The 21,685-nt window shown below is 33.4% G+C and overlaps 1 protein-coding gene and 1 pseudogene across 2 annotated transcripts; one reads left to right on the plus strand and one right to left on the minus strand.

Moving 5' to 3' along the window:
* The first annotated feature begins 11,556 nt into the window (after positions 1-11,556).
* Positions 11,557-13,368, plus strand: LOC143543436 (S-adenosyl-L-methionine:benzoic acid/salicylic acid carboxyl methyltransferase 3-like). Its single transcript, XM_077035758.1, has 4 exons — positions 11,557-12,011; positions 12,092-12,499; positions 12,620-12,874; positions 13,000-13,368. Exons 1-4 carry the CDS (start codon positions 11,937-11,939, stop codon positions 13,366-13,368), a joined length of 1,107 nt encoding a protein of 368 aa, XP_076891873.1. The 5' UTR covers positions 11,557-11,936.
* Positions 13,369-19,646: 6,278 nt separating this feature from the next.
* LOC143543437 (S-adenosyl-L-methionine:benzoic acid/salicylic acid carboxyl methyltransferase 3-like) lies at positions 19,647-21,098 on the minus strand (annotated as a pseudogene). Its single transcript, XR_013137071.1, has 4 exons — positions 21,021-21,098; positions 20,520-20,927; positions 20,145-20,398; positions 19,647-20,048 (listed from the first exon to the last, which is right to left on the minus strand). The product of XR_013137071.1 is annotated as an S-adenosyl-L-methionine:benzoic acid/salicylic acid carboxyl methyltransferase 3-like (transcript).
* Positions 21,099-21,685: the final 587 nt, after the last annotated feature.

Raw genomic sequence — 21,685 nt, forward strand, 5'->3', positions numbered from 1 at the left:
TTGATCACGAGGGAAAAAGCCCTTGAATACGATAGTCTTACTTCGGTCAAAACTTATCAAGGTAATCTTTGGTAAAATAACTTCGGTCAAGGATTAATAAGATAATCTTTGGTCGAATTACTTTAGTCAATGATCAACAAGGTAACCTTTGGTCGATAAGTATATGATTATCGTGGTCTCCGGCACAAAAACCCCCGGACGGTGAAAACTATCACTGTTGATTATATTGATAATAAAAGGTGGTTACAAGTGTTGTGGAGTATATGATCGAGATTACAAAGTAAGCTAGTGTGTAGAGAGAATGTTTGCTTCTGCTCTAGTGTGTGTGTTCGTACATGTGTTTTACCTAGCTGATCATATCTTCATTATATACAAGAAAAGAATAACAAATATCCCTAATTTAAGCCGCCAATCAAGCCATTCCTTAATTGTGATTGTTTCATTCATTATCCACGCTGTATATTAATTAGATTGCGAGATTATAGCTTTGACTTGGTCATTAACCGTTATACCTGCCAAAAATATCAACATAACAAAGGAAAATCGTTAATAAGCAATAAGTACTGAGGATCACTGATCCTGACGTAGCTCTGGAACTCTTCAGAAGGATAATTGATCCAGACACGTCAATATCTTCTTGACTGCAAGTTAGTGGATAGACTGAGTCTTCTAACCGTTATACCTGCTAAATATAAGACTACACATGAGAACAACCGTTAATAAATAATAAGTACTGTGGATCCTTGATCCTGACGGGATCTGGAATACACGCTAAGGATAACTGATCCAAAATATATGTCAGGATAACATATCCACAGTGTCAAATTTCTGTGCACTAACATTCACTATGATTGCTTATTTATGATAAATATTCATCATCTTTAATTTTAATGATACATTCCGATCATTTATACATTTATTTATTTCTGTTTTTAAGAACCAAATTTTGAACACTCTTTTGTAGTTTTTATTAGTCTCCAATCTCAATAAACTTTCCATATTTTATATTTGAAAATTTTTTAATTAGGCATAAATGTCAAGAATTATCAATTTGTCTAATTTATTCAGGCTAAATTAAAAAATAAACTAATAAAGTACACAGAAAATAAAACTTTCCATCTTTTATAGTTGAACAATTTTTAATTAGGCATAAATGTCAAGATTAATGTATAAAATTGTAAAAAAGAATTATTTAATGAAATTTATTGTTAAATAAGGTAATGATGCTAAAGTGTTGACAATAATTTCGTGATAATTAAAAAAATTAACAGTATATTGTTTAGGAACTGAATTTCCAAGAAAAATGGAAATTTTTTTATAAAAATATTCACATTTATTTATTTATTTATGTTTTTACAAAACCAAAATTGACGACTTTGCAACAATCTTTTGTGGTTTTTAATAGTATTCAATGCCATTAAACTAAAAAAGTTAACCTGTTTTGTATTAAATGACAAATTTAATGTATTAAAACTTTCCATATTTTATATTTGACCAAATTTTAATTAGCATAAATGACAAATTTAATGTATACTGAAAATTTAAATAATTTACTTTTGATTATACTACAAAGTTAATATGTTTTGTATTAAATACCCATTAATCTATTTGACCAATTTAATATGTTGTTAATTACTTATTTCAAATTTATTTTTAAAAATCTTAGATATTCACTATAATTGCTTATTAATGCTAAATAATCATCATCTTTAATTTTAATGATACATTCCAATCATTTACACATTTATATATTTCTGTTTTTAATAACCGAAATTTAACAACTCTTTTGTACTTTTTAATAGTCTCCAATCTCAACAAAATTTCCATCTTTTATATTTGAACAATTTTTAGTTACGCATAAATGTCCAGATTAATGTATACAATTGAAAGAATAATTATATAATGAAATTGATTTTAAATAATGTAATGATGTTAAAGAGTTTGAAACATAATTTACTTTAGATTGCAGTCACTTTAATATAACTTTAATTAGGGAATGACTTCTATGTAATAAAATTAAAATTAACCGGTTTAATTTTAATTATATCTATATTAGTTTAGTTAGACTTCATTAGTGAAATTAGTATAATAAATCTTTATTACTTCGATTTAACTTAATACATTTAACTAAAAGGTCTTTGAATCGAAATAAAACAAAAGTTTAATTACAAAATAATTTATAATAAAATATATCTTTATTTATTTATTAATGTTGAAATGAAACTTATAATACATTAAAAACTTTAGTTGTATATTAATAAGGCTGCTATGGTTTGTTTTGTTTTTTAGATCGTGAAGCAAAATTACTTTCTTTGTTTGTGAAATGTCGAAGAAGTTAATGGTGGGCTAATACGATTATAACATGTTCATATCTTCATTTGGTTTTTTAGTTTAGGTGTATAGTAAGTTTGTGTAAGTATTACCTTTTTATTTATACAATCTAAATGTTTAATATTTTAGTTACAAACTTATGTTAAATATTTTTGTTGGTTAATATATTTTTTATGAAATTTTATGGTTGTCTATATGTATATGGTTGTTGATATGCTTTCAACCCATTTATAACATGGGCTACTATTCTAGAAATATATTGGTGGGTTAGATACTTTTACATAAATGAATTTCTGATCATCCATGTGGATTCATGTTAGCCGATAGTCTTCATATCCAGTTGAGTAAGTTGTGTTATTGTTGTTTTCTGTGCAATATTTCTAATTATCATGTCTTTAATATATTTATGAATATCAAATATAAATAACCTAATTGGTTTCCTGGTTTTCTAATTTATCTATTTTGTGTATTAAATCATTAATTAAGTCAACGAAATTGAAACATTATGCTCTATAAAATTCTGTTTTTATATTTATGTTCATCTTTTTAATATGCTAACCATATTATATTCTATTACAGATGTATTCAAAATTAAAGAAAAAGTAATTTTTGTCAATCAACGCCTTCCAATAAGAAGATTTCAAACGGTTAGTCGGTTTAATATTTTTTAGTTACCCTTTAAATTTTTTTAAGTATGCATATTTTTTGTAAGCGTGCAGCTTCAACGCCAAGAGAACTAATTATTAACATGATGAACGGTAACACTTTATTTTAAACGCGTTAATACACTAAAGTATAATTTCTTTATTAACTAAAATATAGTAAATAAAAATTAATATGTTATTACCTAAAAATTTGGCACTTGTAACAGAAATTTATAAACGATTTTTGATATTTTTATTATTAACTACATTATACATTTTTAATAAACGAATTTTTAATAACATTTAATGCATGTTTATATATTTCTTTTTTCTATTTTCTTTTTTAGAATTGATAGGAAACATAATTTCCAGTTATCCATACTATTTTATTTTCTTAAAACCAATTAAAATATATGTTTTAATTAAGATGTGTATACGAATAAATTTATGTTAATTAGAGGCGCAAAGATATTTCACAATTATTTTTTTACTTATATATGGTTTACTCAATTTATATTGTTTCCATACTTAGCAACAAAATTAACAAATTTAGTTGTGTTCCATATAAAAAAATCAATTTTTTAGTTTTTAATTAAGACCATACCAATTATATTTTTATATTTTAATTTGAACTAAAATTTTCAAAAACACATTATGCTAAATAAATCAGAAAAACCAAAATTATTTTGACTAATAGATTGGTTCTAAAAGTAGATGTGCCAATAACTTTACTAAAGAATATTGATTAGAATAACGGTTTGTGTAATGGAACTAGATTGCGAGTAATTAATTTGGGTAGGCGTTTTGTTGAAGTAAAAGTTATTTCAGGTACTAATGCTGGTTATCGCACTTATATAATTCGTTATGGTGTAACACCTTTAGATAAGAAACTTTCATTTAAATTGAAGAGAATGTAGTTTTTTTTCCGGTTGTATTCTGTCTTGCTATGACCATTAATAAAAGTCAAGGTCAATCTCTAGCAAGAGTTGACATATATCTCAGAGACCCGGTGTTTACACATGGACAACTCTATGTAGCTTTATCAAGAGCAAAGAGTGGTGCCAAAATTCTTATATTAAAAAAGGAAGACAAAGTTACAAATAAAGAATCAATATTGTTTATAAGGAAGTCTTTTTAATAGCTTATGTATTTTACATTTTTAACTTTTGATTGTATTTTCACTGTAATTTGAATGTTATTTTGGTTTGTCTTTGTATTTCACAATCATTTGTTTTCGTACAAATATTATTTACAACTTAAAGTATGTTGCCGTCCTGAATAACATATAACAACTTATGTTGTCCTTTCAAATGACACGTGTTAGTTTGAAAATTTCAATATTTCCACCCGTGTCGTACATGGGTTAATAACCTAGTTATATTATATAGATAACCATGTTTTCTTACATCAACTTGTAATTAGCTTTCTCCATTTGCTTTGAATATATTAGACAAACTCTAGATATTAAATTAATTTGGTAAATGGTTTTTTTATATTGATTTTAAGATAAGATGTTCTTTTGATTCAATTGTTATGATTCGGTCTTTCTCTTGATAATTGTTTTTTTAAATGCAATTATTTCACTTTTGATATTCTAAAGATGAGGAAAGTTAACATACAAATTATAAAAACTGTATCAATTAAACATGCGAATCAAATAGTATAATTATATATACAAGTAGTGTAATTATGTAAAATAGTTGTTTTGTATGCAATGCTTTGTATGTAGTATAATAACACTATTTAATTCGCATGTTTAGCACGCTATTTGTATTTGGTTCAAACCCTTCTCAAGATTGACTGATTATTAATTTTCTTTTAGTTTTTTCATTTAAATTTCCGTGGTTAGCCAAATAAGTTATAAACAATTAAAAAATAAAATTATACTATCTATAAGCTTGGATGAGATGTATTATAAAAATCATAAACTAGGGGTGGCTCAAATTATCAATTCAAAATAGGTAAATTTAAACTACGTATACAAATTTTCGGACAGAGTCGATTTATATCCTCTCATATTCAGATAGGAATAACGAGATGTGAGTAGGTTTTTAAAAAAAATAAATATAATAAAAAATAAATGCATTGTTGTCGCCATATTATTGGCTACAAAAGAAAAGTATATATTAGGACATTATCCACGCTCGTTGCCACACTCACGGGAGGGTGTTCACGTCCCACTCACTCACACAAGGCATGGTGTGCTAGTGAGTGTAAACTAGCCTAGCATCCAACTCACATGGTATGCTCGCTAGTCTAAAAGTTGTTAAAAATCTCTAAACCTAACCGTTATAAATATGCTTTTTTATTGAATTAACTTTCTTACAATTTATAATAACTATAATAAATTCATAATCCTTGTCCATGGCGCTTTACAAGCCCATTCAACCAATCCGACAACGTGTCTATACAAATTGGACAAGCAGATTTAGCGATGAAATAGAACCATAAACCTAACCAAACCGACAATGTTTCTATACAAACTTGGACAAGCGGCTTTAGCGATGAAATAAAACCATAACCCTAACCATTAGCCGACCACAGTCACAAATCCAATTACAACGATCCTAACTGGCCCCACCATATTCCCCGACACATCTTTCTTCTTCAATGCCCTATTACCCACACATGGTCTATCCTTCTTTTACCTTCATTCTCATTGTACCTCTCGCAATAACATAAATAGTTATACATGACATGAAACGAAATATATAACTTTTAACTTTACAAACTATAAATGTTTATTGAATATTGTGAAAAGCTTGATTTACATTGCAAATATAAGGCTTCTTAAATAAGCCATTTACAACAGAAACTCTAATGGAAAGGAGTTGATCTAGGCTACAATTGTGGGAGTCAATAACAACCTTAATAATATCTAAAAATACAAATGAAATATACATGTAAAATAGTTAATTATGATTATCCTTAATATGCCCAGCAAGATGGAGGATCCATCGGAGACTCCAATCTTGGACCGTAATCCACAGAAAGGTCCTCGGCTCAGCGGTTTTGTAAGAACATCTGCTAGTTGATCCGCTGAGTGTATATGTTGTACCCTTAAGGAACCATTTGCTATTTTTTCATGAACAAAATGATAGTCTAGAGCCACATGTTTCATGCGTGAGTGGTAAACCGGATTTGCACATAAGTAAGTGGCTCCCGCATTGTTGCAAAATAATATAGGGGATTTTGGCATAGATAAGCCAAGTTCAGACAGTAGATTCTGACCCAAGAAAGTTCAGCTGCACCATTTGCTAATGCCTTATACTCGGCTTCGGTTGAGGAATGGGAGACCGACTTTTGACGAGCCAATCGCCATGAGAGAATGTTGGACCCGAGATAGACAATATACGCAGTCGTGGAACGCCCCCATCGACATTTCCACCCCAATCCGAGTTTGTGAAAGCTCGTAGGTCGAGCGGAGAACCACGATTAAGAAATAACCCATGGTGAAGAGTACCTTTGAGATACCTTAGGATTCGTTTTAACGCTTTCCAGTGAAGTTGAGTTAGTGCATGCATATATTGAGATAACTTATTGACAGCGAAAGATACATCGGGTCGAGTGAAAGCAAGGTATTGTAGAGAGCCGAAAAGTTGACGATAAGGTGTAGGATATATCTTAGACGAGCCATCAACAAGTGATAGCGTCTCAGTTGAACTAAGAGGTGTGGTGACCGGTTTAGCTCCATCCATTTTGAATTTGGTGAGTAGGTTTTGGATATGAGCATGTTGGAATAAAAATAAGCCATAGTCGTGAAGATAGCTTCTATCCCAAGAAAATGATGTAACATGCCAAGGTCTTTAATTGAGAATTTTATGGATAAATCACGAATGACCTGGTTGACAAAAGAATTGTTGTTACCGGTCAAAACAATATCGTCAACATAAACCAAAAAATAAACCACATTTCCACCTTGAATATAGATAAATAATGATGGGTCAGCTAATGATTTTTTGAATCCAAGTGTGAGAAGAAAGGTGGCAAGTTATAAATACCAAGCACGAGGTGCTTGTTTTAGATCGTATAGAGATTTTCGAAGGCGACACAGATGAGTGGGAAAGTCAGGATGAATATACCCCAGTGGTTGAGTCATGTACACATCCTCATGCAAGGTACAATGCAAGAAGGCGTTATTTACATCAAGTTGACGAATCAACCAATTTGGAGACAAGGCAATCACAAACACCGTGCGGATGGTGACGGGTTTAGTGACCGGACTAAATGTTTCAAATTAGACTTTGCCATGTTCTTGAAGGAATCCCTTCGCCACAATACGGGCTTTATATTTGTCAATTGACCCATACGGACGTCATTTAATACGAAATATCCACTTGCATCCTATTGGTTTGTGTTGTCACAGAGGGACAAGTTCCCACGTGGCATTTTTTAAAAGCGCATTGAATTCGTTATCCATTGCTTTGCGCCACTCAGTATCTTTCATAGCATGTGCGGGAGTGGTCGGTTCGACGGGGACAGGTAGCGGGTGAAGGTTAGTGTGATTGACAAACTTAGAGTTAAAATATTTTGGATTCCGTTTGCGTGACACGGAGGTAGTGAGGAGGTGGAAGGAACAGAAGGGGAGGGGGTTGGCGATTGGGAGATGGGATCAGAGTTGTTATCGGTTGAAACACCATCTGGAGATGATGAATCTATGTTAGTAGAGGAGGTGGATAATGAAACAGGTGAGGGTGGGTCTTGTTGAGTTGAGTGGGTAGGAACCGTGGTGAAGACAGTAGAAGTAGAGGTCGATAAATTGGCCGGGTGAAATGGGTTGTGAATGTTGAGAATTTTTATTTGGTGCAGTGGAGTTGCCTAGAAACATGTCAACAGTGGGTATGCGAATGTGAGAATTTTAAAGTGAATGATATGGAAATTGAGTTTCAATAAACCCAACATGCGTTGAGTGATATAAGCGTCGTTTTTTCATGTCCAAGCATTTGTATGCGGATTTTGACGATGAATAACCCAAGAAGACGCATTTTTCTGAATGTGGGTGAAGTTTTGATTTTGCGTATGGGCGAAGCCATGAATAACACAAGCAACCAAAGGGTTTAAGTTTTCTGTAGGTGGGGTTTTTGTGATGAAGGATGGAATATGGGATTTGGAGATCAAGAGTCGGAGTGGGTAATCGGTTGATTAAATAAACCGTGGTTCGAAATACATGTGTCCAAAAATTTAATGGACGACAGGAATGGTGTAGAAGCGATAAGCCGGTTTCCACAACGTGACGATGACGCCTTTCTGCAAAACCATTTTGTTCCGGGGTATGCGGTGGGGTGGTGAAGTGAGAAATACCTTGAAATTGTAGATATGAAGTAAGACCAATGTATTCATCACCATTATCGGTGAAAAACGAAACTAGTGGTATTTGATAAAATTTTTCCACTAGTAGTTTGAATTGAGGAAATAAGATGGAGACATCGGACTTGTTTTTCATCGGATATAACCAAATATAGTTAGTGTGATAATCGAAAAATAGCACGTAATAGGTGAAACCATCAATTGACTTTTCTACCGGTCCCCAAACATCCGAATATATTAATTGTAAGGGCTTGGTAGTGGTAAACGAATTCATGCCAAATGAATCTTTATGACTTTTATTGATGGAACACTAATTACAATGAAAATTTTCAAATTTAAAATGTAAACCTAAGCATTTGGTTATTTTCTTGAGAATCCGAATTGATGGATGACCCAATTTACTATGCCAATCAAGAAGTGAGGTGGTTGACACAACATTAATTTGAGGCAATGATGGAAGAATAGCATAATAGAGATCAAGGTAATTCTTGCCTCGCATTAGACGTGCCCCCGTTCAAAGATTCTTGACAAAAAATGAGTTGGAAAAAATTCCACATAAACGTGATTAGTCTTACACAATTTTGCAACAGAATTGAGTTTATTTTTAAATTGTGGAACACATAGAACGTATTTTAACGAAAGTGTGCCCTTGGACGTTCGTAGATGTGTTTGACCAACATGAGTAATGGAAAGAGTGTTACCATTGCCAAGAAGGATCTCATCGGGTCCACCATATTCAGAGAGAGAGAGAGAGAGAGTGGAGCGAGGAACGATCCGGGAGCCCCGGTGTCAAACATATATGAAGGAGTGGTGACATTAGCGGTTGGTGGAGCCTTGTTTTGGGTCATTGAATTTCCTGTGAGGACTTGGTTTTCTCGAAGGAAGCGTGCAAGTTTCCGACATTCTTTAGCTTCAAGCCTTGCAAAATTACAATATTGACAGTATATAGTGGTTCGGTTTTCGCGATTACCACCATTTGGGACAAGGAACCTGACCACTGTTGGCTAGATTGCTTGTTGAAATTTCCTTGATGATTGCGGCGGTCAGTTCCGGATCTGAATCCGGACCTATTTTGTTTTTGAGTGTAGTTCACAGTTGCCATCATGGTTGGTGTTTGAACTGGTGAGATTAAGTTCTCTTTAAAAATCAACCAATTTTTCAAAGAGTCGTGAGAATGTAATTTTGGACTGAAGCATGCGAAGTGAGGTCTTCATCCTTGATGAGTTCTTGAACCAAAGCAAGTTCATCGGATATCGACTTCGGTTGTGTTTGTTTTTGCTTATAAGGTCTGCAATGAGCCTATGTCTGCGGGCGCGCAGACATAAGCTGTTTGTTTAAAAAAAAAAGATTTGAAAATTGCTTTTATGGTCTTAAAAAATAAGCTTTTTTCACTATCTTCATACTTTTTCACACTTCTTAACATCATACCAAGTACCAACACCCAATGTCCAACGCCACCACCACCCACCGTCTGCCACCACCACCACCACCATCCACCGTCCACCGCCACCACCACCCACCACCACCACCCATCACCACCGTCCACCACCACCCACTGTCCGCCATCATCACTGTCAACCACTCACCACCACCACCGTCCGCCGCCACCACCACCGTCCACCACCACCCACCGACTGCCGCCACCACCACCGTCAGCCACCACCACCACCCATCGTCAGCCACCACCACCGTCAGCCACCACCACCGTCAACCACTCACCACCACCACCGTTAACCACCCACCACCACCCTTGTCGGCCACAACCACCGTCCACCACCACCCACCGTCCGTCGCCACACCACCCGCCACCACCATCCACCTCCACTCGCCACCACCACCACCCACCGTCCGCCGCCACCACCATCCACCACCACCACCCATTCTTGGCCACCATCACCGTCCACCACCCACCACGACAACCGTGCATCACCACCACCCATCGTTCACCACCTACCACAATCGTCTACCACCACCCACTTCCATAGTTGGTACACAACTACCAATTATTTTAGCAGTCTACAAACGTTAAATGACTTTTATCTACTGTAATATATATATGATAGGTAACTAATTTTTAGCTTATGCAGACGATATCCAGTTTATAAAACAAAGTATTATATTTTCAGATTGCAGACATTAAATCAGATGAAATCAGATTGCAGACAATTTTTGTCTTAAAAAACAAACAACACATTCATCTAAAAAACAAACAGCACCTTCGTAATCAACGGCCACAAGTAATCCATAAAATCTCACTGTTTGATAATAAGGCATAAAACTTATTTAGTTGTGACGGGTAAATGGTTAGTAAATCTGCTCGTTATGGTTAGTTTAAAGACACGCGTCAAGTTTTAATTGATTATACAAACTACTCGTCACGACTAGAATATAATACCTATTTTAGGAATTTCTTACAAATGACACTTAAAACTTGAAAAACGTTTTCATAAACGCTTATTTTGGGAGTTTTCCCTTATGATTATCCTTAATATAAACCACAACCATACTTAGTAAAATCTCACTATTAGCGAAACTATTTGTAAGGTCTGGGAATGATGGTGTATAAGCCATACTCTATTCTAGAAGATAGAGAGATTGCTTCTAGTAAAGCTCCAACTCTAAAACATATTTGACATGAAAAGAATATTAGAAACATAGATAACAAAAACAAGATGGACAAAAAGTTTTAGCATTGGTAAGCTACCATGGCAGAAATATGATGAGATTATATAATAAATAAAACACCATAGATAAACATGCATGAAAAGAATTTTAGGCAAAATTAATAGCATAAAGACAAGAATACGGTGGCATGCAAAGGCCACAGTAAACATAAGAAGAAACTAATATCCATAGACAAAACTCAGACGAAAATGTACCATTCCTTAATGACTGAAAAGTCATGATGGTCCTGAACTTTAATCTTACGTTTCTACGAAGTCCTATCGGTCATTTCCTCATCAAGAAGTCTATCAAAACGAGTCTATATACGGAATCCAACAAATTTGGGAACTATTTAGTGCCTACTACATGAATTAGTATAAATTGTTCAAAATGTCAGACACACAAGTTAAGATAATACATCCTTACACAAAATTTTTCGATAAACAAATGTTATTTCTTTACTAAATAAACAGTTTTAATAATATTAAACGACAAGTTACCTTATTAGTATAATGAAATATAACTGTTTAGTAATTTATGATTTATATATTATATGAATACATTTGACAAAAATATATTCAAAATCATGACATTTATAAAACAATTTCCGGCTAGAAAATGATTAATCAAAATGTGAGCTGTTCATTAGATTTCAAAGAAGATCCAAGATCTTGAAGATATTAAAAACAAAAAAATGTCATTAGTCAAGAACACAAACTTTGATTTGCAAGGTCAACATGTAATAATACATCAATAACATATTCTGAACACTCCTTATCCAGAAATTGTCCAATTTTCAAACGCCCAATAAAATAAAAAATTTCAATAATTGTATAGTAATTAATGTATTTTTGATTTGTTAATGTGAAAGGGTTAGTAAAGGACTAAAGGTGGCGAAAGCAATAAAAGTTAGGCCTATATAAAGGAAGTGCATGCATGTAGCAAAGCTGCCAAAGCAATAAGTAGAACAAAGGCAAAGAAAAAGAAACAATGACCCTAGAAAACATCATACATATGAATACCGGTGATGGAGAATCAAGCTATGCCAACAACTCCTTGATTCAGGTTTGAGTGATACCATAAACTTTTGCACATATTTAACAAGATGTATGTCTTAAACTACTTTGTTATTGTTTTCTCTCCAGGAAAATGGGATACAACAAGCTGTGCCATTTTTGAAGCAATCAATCAAGGGTTTAGTTAACCATGATGTTTTCAACGATTGTTTCACGGTTGCAGATTTGGGATGCTCGTCTGGCAAAAATACGCTATTGGTTGCGTCTAATATCATTAATACAGTGCATGAGGTGTGCCAAGAAAATGATCGTAAAATGCCACAGTTTCAAGTGTGTTTAAATGACCTCTTTGGAAATGATTTCAACTCCATTTTCAAGTTATTACCCGACTTTTATGAAAAGCTTATGAGCGACAAAGGAGAAAGTTTTGGCCCTTGTTTTGTTTCAGCTGTTCCAGGTTCCTTTTATGGTAGACTCTTCCCTGACCAAAGCTTGCACCTTGTTCACTCTGCTAATAGTAACCATTGGCTTTCCCAGGTATCCATGATAATTGATATCCATCTTTGTACTTCTCTTTTGTGATATAATTTTAAGTAAAGTTGGTTGCAAGAAAATATTATGGATGGTTAAACTATATTCACTCATAACATGAGATAGGTGCCTCAAGGCCTTGAAAATAATGGATTAAATATATGCATGGCGAAAACAAGTCCTCTGGATGTATACCAAGCATATGGAAAGCAATTTCATATTGATTTTACAAAGTTTTTACAAATGCGCTCCGAGGAAGTAGTACGTGGTGGAAGCATGATTTTAACTTTTCTTGCTCGGAGTACGGTTGATCCAAGTAAAGATGATTGTTGTGCACTTTTGGAGCTACTCGGGCAATCACTTGTCGACATGGCGAAAGAGGTATGTATATGGTTCTTCAGTACCCAAGTTCGAATTCAAAATAATGATCAATAATATTATCGTTAAAAGTTCTAGTTATTCCGCTTTGCTCATGAGACTAACCAATTGCGCTTATAATACTACAGGGAATGCTTCGCGATTCAGACATTAACTCATTCAATGTTCCATTGTATCTTCCATGTGAGGATGAAGTTAGAAAAATTATTGAATATGAAGGATCATTTTCTCTAGAAAACATTAATGGTTTTAAACTAAATTGGGATCCCTATGATACATATTACACAAACACGTATGATTCTAATGAGCTCAGCCAAATCCATGCGGAGAACATAACAAAACTTATGAGAGCGATTCTTGAACCGTTGTTGATTTCTCATTTCGGTGATTCCATTATTGACGTGATATTTAAGAAGTTTGTGAAGCTCGTGGCCAAATATCTCACAAAAAAGAAACCAAGAAGCCTTTTTGTAACCATTTCATTGACCAAGACATGAACAATTAGTGTGTTCATAATATTACTGGTTATTTTTGATTTCCTATATTGATATAATATTTATTCTTGATTTCTTGTCATTGTATCCTTGAATCCTCTATTTATGAAGGAATAGTTATTTTGGTTGATCTAGACCTGCTCTTTATTAAATGAAAATAGCAAAATACTCACCAACATCTTATTTAAAAGATAATAACATCCATAATTTAAGAACTAAATTATGCAAATCTGTATGCAATATTGGGCTAAAATAGGCAAGTCAACACTCTGAACTTCATGATATATATAATATGAACATTGACTAAATATGTGGATGCAAGCTTTCATCAAATTTTTAACAAAAATTGTTTTGTGAGTAAAGATTCTATAAATCAGTATGCGACTATTCGAAGACATTTATACATGACAAAGCCGAAATATATCTTTAAATCTTGTTACATTAGTATGTGAAGAAGCCTAAAGGTGCCAAAATAACAACTTTTTCACCCCACAGGCACCATAGGAGTAAAGAACATGCTTCGCTTTCAAAGGTTGTCATGCACTAGCGTCCGCGACCATGTGAGAATCGAAAGCCGCATTTGGTGGGCCGGTGGCTGCAAAGTGATGTATGGAATATACCATTAATGGTGAGCGTTTAGTCTTGTTCAAGAATTATGTATTTGGATAACCAAATTGGATAGTGGTAATAAGATGTGTATAGAGGAAAATAAGTACATGTAATAAGATGTGTATAGAGGAAAATGGTTCGATTGTTAATTATGATGATATATGGGCCTTGGGACTTGTCGGGAAGTTTAGTAAAAGGCTGAATAATTTGAGTGTGGGGCTACTGGACATGATTATACGATAGTTTGGCTAGTGGGCATATGAATCTTGTTTAGGCTCATTAAAGTGTGTCAAGAGGATTATGTTAAATCGGCTTACTAAAAGTTTGTTGGGCTGCTAGAGGATCATATTAATTGGGCTTAATAAATTTTGACTCCAGAAAAATAATGAACATGGAATTAAAATAGTAAACGGCTTAATAGATTAAAAGTTTGTGGATGACACATTGACACAACAGCAAAAGTCTTAGACCATGACTCACTACAATTAGAGATGGATTCGAACTTCTTATTGAATAATAAAAAACCCGGGATGTTAATATACTAATCTAATTAGCTATTCGAAATTAAATACAACTCATTTAATTTATCTTTGATTTATTTAATTAACTTAATTTCCATAACTCGAAAATTAGGCAACAAAATAATGATATAGTTAATTTGCCATGTGGATCATGGTCTATCGATGTCAAAATACCCAAATTGAGTTGATAACACGGTTGTCTAAACTCTAAACCCTAATCCCTCTCACTCGTATTCAGCCGTCCTCTTCGATCATAAAATATGTAACAAATTGTTTGGATCTATTGTAACAAGTTGTTTCTTTCATCTTCGATCAATCCAGTTCATTGGATATCAGGAACGACGTTAAACATCTTGCTATCATATCTTGAAGATATACTTTAAAACAAGATTAATGCTACATTTATCATTGATTCATATTTTGTTAAAATCCATATTATTTACTCGATTTCATATTTTAATCTTTAGAGTTGATTGTAGTTTTGATTAATTTTGATTTATGATTTTGAGTTTGTTTGATTCCATACATTAATTTATGGTGTTTGTATAGTCTACTTCACTTCAGGAACATATAAGAATGTCATCAATGAAGTCGATGAAAACTTGATAGAGCATAGGTTGATTCATAAGGTCCATCAAAACTACTATTGTGTTCATTAAACCTAAAGGCATGAAATGATGAAAACGAACTCAGTGGCCATACCGAGTACGGAGGAAAGCCTTTGGTATGTCTTCTACTCATACCTTTACTTGATGATAATCGAACCTTAACGACTAGCCCTTTGTAACTAGTCAAATAAGTTATCAATTCTTGGCAAAAGGTACTTGTTTTTACGGTCATTATGTTCAGTTCGGTATACACGTCTGCATGCTACTGTCTTTGTTCTTATCAAATAGAATAGGCGCACTCCAAGGTGACACACTTGATCAAATGAAACATCTATCTAAAATATCTAGTAGTTGAGACATGAATTCTTGCATTTCTGTAGGTGCAAGATGATATGGGGGGTTTTAGCTACAAATTTAACTCTAGGAAGCAGATCAATTTTGAATTTAATATTTCTTTCGGGTGGAGCGCTTGCTAATTCGGTGGCGAAGTTTGGACCTTGTTTCTTGGCTGGTTGGGGGGGGGGGGGAGCCACGGACACGATTTCAAGTGAGCAGAAAACCGAAAAAACGGAACCGAAACCGAATTAACCGAAAAAAACCAAACCAAAACATCAACCGACGGTTTTTTTTGAAAAACCAAAATTTCGGTTTCGGTTCGGTTACCCATTTCTAAAATACCGAAAAAAACCGAACCGAAAACAGAAACCGATCGGTTTGCATATTTGAAAAAACCGAACCGAACCGTACCGTGCACAGCCCTAATTCCTATTACATATTATGGAGCGGCATGGTTACAAGATAATCAATCCATTCGCGCAATAATAACTAATCATAGAACGCTTCCCCTTCAATTTCTATTTAGAACTATCGACAAAACCTCAAACACTACGTAACTCTTATCATGATAACTGATAACGATTCATCCACATTTATTCCATAGTTAACAAAGAAGGACAAAACTTTGCGTTATCTAAGAAAATTATAATGATTAATTTCATTCACTTATTCATATACTTGACGTAAACGAAGTGATTTGTAATCCAATCATTAATAGCGTATATGGACAAAAATATTTCAAGAAATTTTTCTGGAAGTCTTCTTAAGATAAGTTCCACGTCCCTTATCTACCTTTCTCTTGCTTTATCGCATGCCACCCGTCTTTAACTCTTTCATGTAGCAAATATGACCCATCCTGTGAGTCATTGTGGCAAATTATATCGAATTTGCTTTTCCATCCATGTAATCCCTTAAGGTTAATTAACTAGCTAAAGGTTCCACTAATCCCTTAAGTTCCAATTGTTTACTTGTCATATCCTTATATGGGCACCGTTTTATTCCCTTTAATTTCTGTACTTGATGATGCCTAATAAAAAAATTTCTTATCATCTTAAGGTTTGTTTGAGGTTGGTTCACTTTTGATAGTTCCATTTTCGATCATTTGGCTTTAATACCAACCTGTCACATTCTGTCTGTAAGGTGGTGGAACCTTGGTCGGTTGCGTCCCGTTCATACCAGTTTCTTAATACTATGGTCTATGGAAGTAAATTAAGTAATTAACATAAGAATATTTGAAATATTAATACACTATCAATTCAAGTTTTTTTTCTCTTATGAGTAAACTGCACTTTTCGTCATGTGGTTGGTCTAAATATGGGTTTCTAGTCTAATAGTTTCAAATTTGCGATTTTCGTCCATGTGGTTTTGAAACATGGCACTTGTCTTACTTTCAAAATTTTCATTTCACTTGCAATTAAACCCGACCCCACTAAGCCTATTAGGCTTAGTCGTTAAACCCGTCAACGTACCCCTGACGTGAATGCCAGTTTTGTCTGTTTTCTTCCCAAATAAACATTAGCCCTAATTTGTAAGCCCTCTTACGTGAGCGGTTGAGATGTATAGGGGGAAAAAAGGACAAATTAATTGTCCTTCATTTAACGCGAGGGGCATGCTGATGGGTTTAACAACAAGACTTAATAGGGTTAGTGGGGTCAGGTTTAATTGCAAGTGAAATGAAACTAAATCACAAATTTGAAACTATTGGACTAAAAACCGTAGTTTTAGACAAAACACAGGGACGAAAACCATAGTTCACTCTTTCTTTTCGATCACAAAACAACCAAATCTATAACATGGCACTTGTCTTAGTTTTGAAACATGCTTGTCTTAGTTTTGAAACATGTTACTACGAATTAAACACCTTTTCAAAATTCTAAACAGTTTTGTCCATGAAAGTCTTAAGCTTTGGGTCCTTAAGATTCCTAATGATCATTTGTGAGATACGCTTAATTAAGATTCCTAACGATCATATGTGAGACATGCTTAAAACGATCATCCAAAACTTTGGGTCCTTGAGATTCCTAACGATCAATGTCAAATAATAAATAACAATTACTTTGATCATATAGTTTAGTAGTTTAATCAGCCTATCAGCTTGCTAGCATATAGTTTTGTGTTCACTAAATGCACAAACCAGTTGCCTAGAATTGTTACGTATACATACAAGTGAGTGCGTACTTGGTCATAGTTAACATGCGTAAACGATTAATACCATCCTAATTCCTACATGTACATGTTTACTAATTAAGTACTGGGCCGGGTCAAGGATTTGTCTCCATGTTTCATTGAAAATACATTATAAATATGCATTAATCGAACATGCATGGGTGTTGTGTGTCGATTTTTCAACCAAATGGTTGGTTTTGAGCAGCCTGCATGATCATTTCTAGAAGTGTTAATTCTTAATCAAGGTCACAAAAGGATGATTACAACACAAAGGCTACTGAGACTAGCTTCAAGACTATCATTACCCTCAGGGTCTACGAGAATCATGAAGAATTTTTTAGCCGAAAGCGAAAAAAAATTTAGGCCTTAAATTAGTTGAGTAATAGAGTTTAAACATTAAAAATACATTTTTTTTCATAAGAAAAAGATATAATTTAAAAAATATCGGGCTATCGAGCTGTCGTGCCGGGATTGATCTCCCACCCAGGCCTGCCTCATAGCCGGCTCTAATTACCCTCCAGATTATGCTTCCACAACAGTAGCAATACTTGGAAACTCACTTGAAAATTATGAGCAAGACGAAGAATGCCCTATAGTTCTTAAATGAAATATTAAATTAATAACTTTTTTTAATTTTGTAAGTTTTAAATTTACCCCTAATTAATAAGTTGGAATGATACATTGTGTCGTAGCATTGTGGCATGTGACGATATATATATATATATATATATATATATATATATATATATATATATATATATATATATATATATTACGTAATTTATATACGTGTGTAAAATATAATCCACTAGATATCTCTATATTTTATCTTCATTTACTTCATTCATATCCGTTCAAAATGATGAGAGTTATCCACTAGACATTTTGTTCTTAATTTTATACATCAACTTCCCAAACTTTAATTTGTTTTTTGTCTTGATAAGAGTATGAGCGACGAAAAAGGAATACTAAAAAAAACAAAGTGGCCAGTTGTAATACCATGAAATCTAAACCGTAAAATTTGTAATACCATGAAATATAAACCGTTAAATTTTATTAAAAAGCAAAAAATAAAATAAAAATGGAAATGAATATTATTGACTTAGTTGCATATCAATTAAGAAATTTTTGTTACTAAACCATTATAAATAAACCTTTCTTTATGTGTATGTAAAGTATACCGGGTCCATGTACCGTAACAAACAGAGTTGTGTTCGGAATAATGTATTTATTTTTGACGTAAACTATATCAATTGACAGTATCATAATGATACTAAAATGAACCGAACTTATACCGCTTGAACAATGTTGGTACTAATATCCGTATTATCAAAACCTGTGTTGATATTTGTTTCCATGCTTTTGGATTGATGTAAAATATGATGTTTGTTTTCAAATATAGCGTTTTATAAAATTACGAGTATATGTATTGTCGTGATGCGCACAGTAGTATTTGTGTTTTGTTATAAATTCTATTCGAAACCAATCCGCTGCAACGCTCTATGGTGACAATTACAAAATGTTGTCACTAAACCGGATGGATGATCATGCATCGAGAACTAACATGGATGGATGATCACGACAATGAATATATCTTAGAATAGTTAGTTTACATTTTGATCATGTCTATCTTTTTAAATGTTGGGAAACTAGAATGTTAGACCACGTTTTGCTATGGGGTTGGTTATCCTGCCACGAGATTTTAAATTTGTAAGGTTCTGTTTCGATGACCTGTATATTAGTACTCAAGTCAACCCGTGTAAAAAATACATACTGAAATGCAATTAAAAAATATAAGAATAAAAGTAAATAAAAAGTTTGAAGCAAGTATATGTGTGTGCTTCGATAAGTTGTACATTGTCACGCAAAGTCTGTTTTTAAAATATAATTGATTGTAATAAAAATTCGGACGTCACAACGAGGCAAGGGATTGATTATATGGCCAAACAAAAACAAGGCTAGATTAAGCAATCACTAAACCCTCGTATATACAGGGTTATGCATTATACAATGACAGGAATACATATATCAACACATGAACTTAAATTAACTAGAGTTTCGACACATTAAGTGTTTATTTCTTGGTCAACAAAATACTTACAAAACAGTATCTAGTTTTCCTTTTTGCTAGATGTTCTGCCACATTCTTTTCAAACTTCTTAAATAGCACATCAATGATGGAATCCCCGAAATGAGAAATCAACAAAGGTTCCCAAACTACTTTAAGCAATTTTGATGCATTTTTCCCATGAATTTGGCTTAACTCAATAGAATCCTTCATGTTTGTGTAATCAGTGTCCTGTGGATCCCAGTTGAGATTAAAAACATTCATGTTTTCTATGGAAAATGACCCATCATATTCAATAATGTTCTTAACTTCCTCCTCACAGGCAAAATACACCGGGAAATTGAAGGAGTTAATATCTGATTCTCGAACCAACCCCTATTTATATTATCAGTTAATCATAATTGGTTATTTCGTTTGTCACATATACATAAGAAAAGCAGAATAACTAGACCTTCTAACCAAAATGTATACCTCTTTGGTCATGTCGACAAGTGATTGCCCGAGTAGCTCAAAGAGTGCACAACAATCATCTGTAGTTGGATCAACCTTACTCCGAGCAATAAATGTCAAAATCATGCTTCCACCATGTACTACTTCCTCCAAGCGCATTTGTAAAACTTTGTGAAATCAGTATGAAATTGTTTTCCATATGCTTGGTATACGTTTAGTGGACTTGTTTTGGCCATGTATATGTTTGATCCATTATTTTCAAGTCCTTGAGGCACCTATCACATGTAATAGGGACTATTCTTTATGTCCTAATCTTCCCAAATATTTTCTTATGATGTGCAATTTTAATTATCATCATATCACACATCATAATCAAGAGTTAGAAATTATGCATACCTGAGAAAGCCAATGATTACTATTAGCGGAGTGAACAAGGTGCAATCTATTATTGGGGAAGAGTCTTTCATAAAAGGAACCTGGAACAGCAGAAACAAAACAAAGGCCAAAGCTTTCTCATTTTTCCTTCTTAAGTGTTGCATAAAAGTCAGGTAACAATTTGAAAAGAGTATTGAAATCATTTCCAAAGAGATCATTTAAACACACTTGAAACTGTGGTACTTTACGATTTATTTCTTGGCACGTCTCATGCACAATATCGATAAAACTAGACACAACCAATAGTGTATTTGTGCCAGACGAGCATCCTAAATCTGCGAACATGAAACAGTCATTGAAGACTTCTAAATTAGCTAAACCCTTGATTGTTTGCTTTAGAAATGGCACAGCCTTTCGTATCCCGGTTTCCTGGAAAAAAAAGTACCAAAGTAATTCAAGATACCATTGCTATATATATGCAAAAGTTTTTGGTATGAGACTATGAGTTTATATCACTTATACCTGAAGGAATGAGTTGTTGGCATAGCTTGATTCTCCATCGCCAGTATTCATATGCAGGATGTTTACTAAGACCATGGCCTTATTTTATTGTTCCTTGCCCTTGGTCTACGTATTATTGCTTTAAAAAAGATGCAACTAGGCCTTTATGCTCCTTGATACTCATCCAAATGTATTTTTTATATTCTTTTTTATTAACTATATCTTAGTTGTCTATAAGGTTTGAACCAGTGACCTCTTATTTCACACCTTAACAATCTTATCATCTCACTTAAACCCATGACCTCATATATCACACCTTAACTACTATATTTTTATCTAGTTGTCACTTATTTTTTCTCAGAGTAAATTGTGGTTTCCGTCCTTGTGGTTTATTCAAAATTACTATTTAACCCTTATAAAGTTTAAAATTTAATAATTTAGTTAATGATCTATTATTTTCGTTGCAATTAACTCCAAGCTTTTAATTTTGTTTAAGTATATGTGTTAAATAGCATGGCATTTTGGTTTTTTCATAATTTATTTTGTTTTTTTTTTATTTTTTAACTCCGGGCTTTTAACCATACCATCGTTCACGATGAACGCCTCCAACGTTCCACCACCACTAGTTGATGCCACAACCACGTAGAAGAGATTATTTATGGATTTATAACTTGTATAAATATTTC

Source organism: Bidens hawaiensis, unplaced genomic scaffold, assembly GCF_021521415.1.
Source record: "Bidens hawaiensis isolate Kalapana, Puna unplaced genomic scaffold, B.hawaiensis_p1.1 tig00013121_1, whole genome shotgun sequence".
In the NCBI taxonomy this organism is placed as follows: domain Eukaryota; kingdom Viridiplantae; phylum Streptophyta; class Magnoliopsida; order Asterales; family Asteraceae; genus Bidens; species Bidens hawaiensis.

What these genes read in the sequence shown, in the direction of transcription:
- LOC143543436 (XM_077035758.1), top strand. Translation starts at nt 11,937, where the DNA reads ATGACCCTAGAAAACATCATACATATGAATACCGGTGATGGAGAATCA. An exon ending in CCAACAACTCCTTGATTCAG is followed by an intron (nt 12,012 to 12,091) that starts GTTTGAGTGATA and finishes TTTTCTCTCCAG; the next exon opens with GAAAATGGGATACAACAAGC. An exon ending in TTGTCGACATGGCGAAAGAG is followed by an intron (nt 12,875 to 12,999) that starts GTATGTATATGG and finishes ATAATACTACAG; the next exon opens with GGAATGCTTCGCGATTCAGA.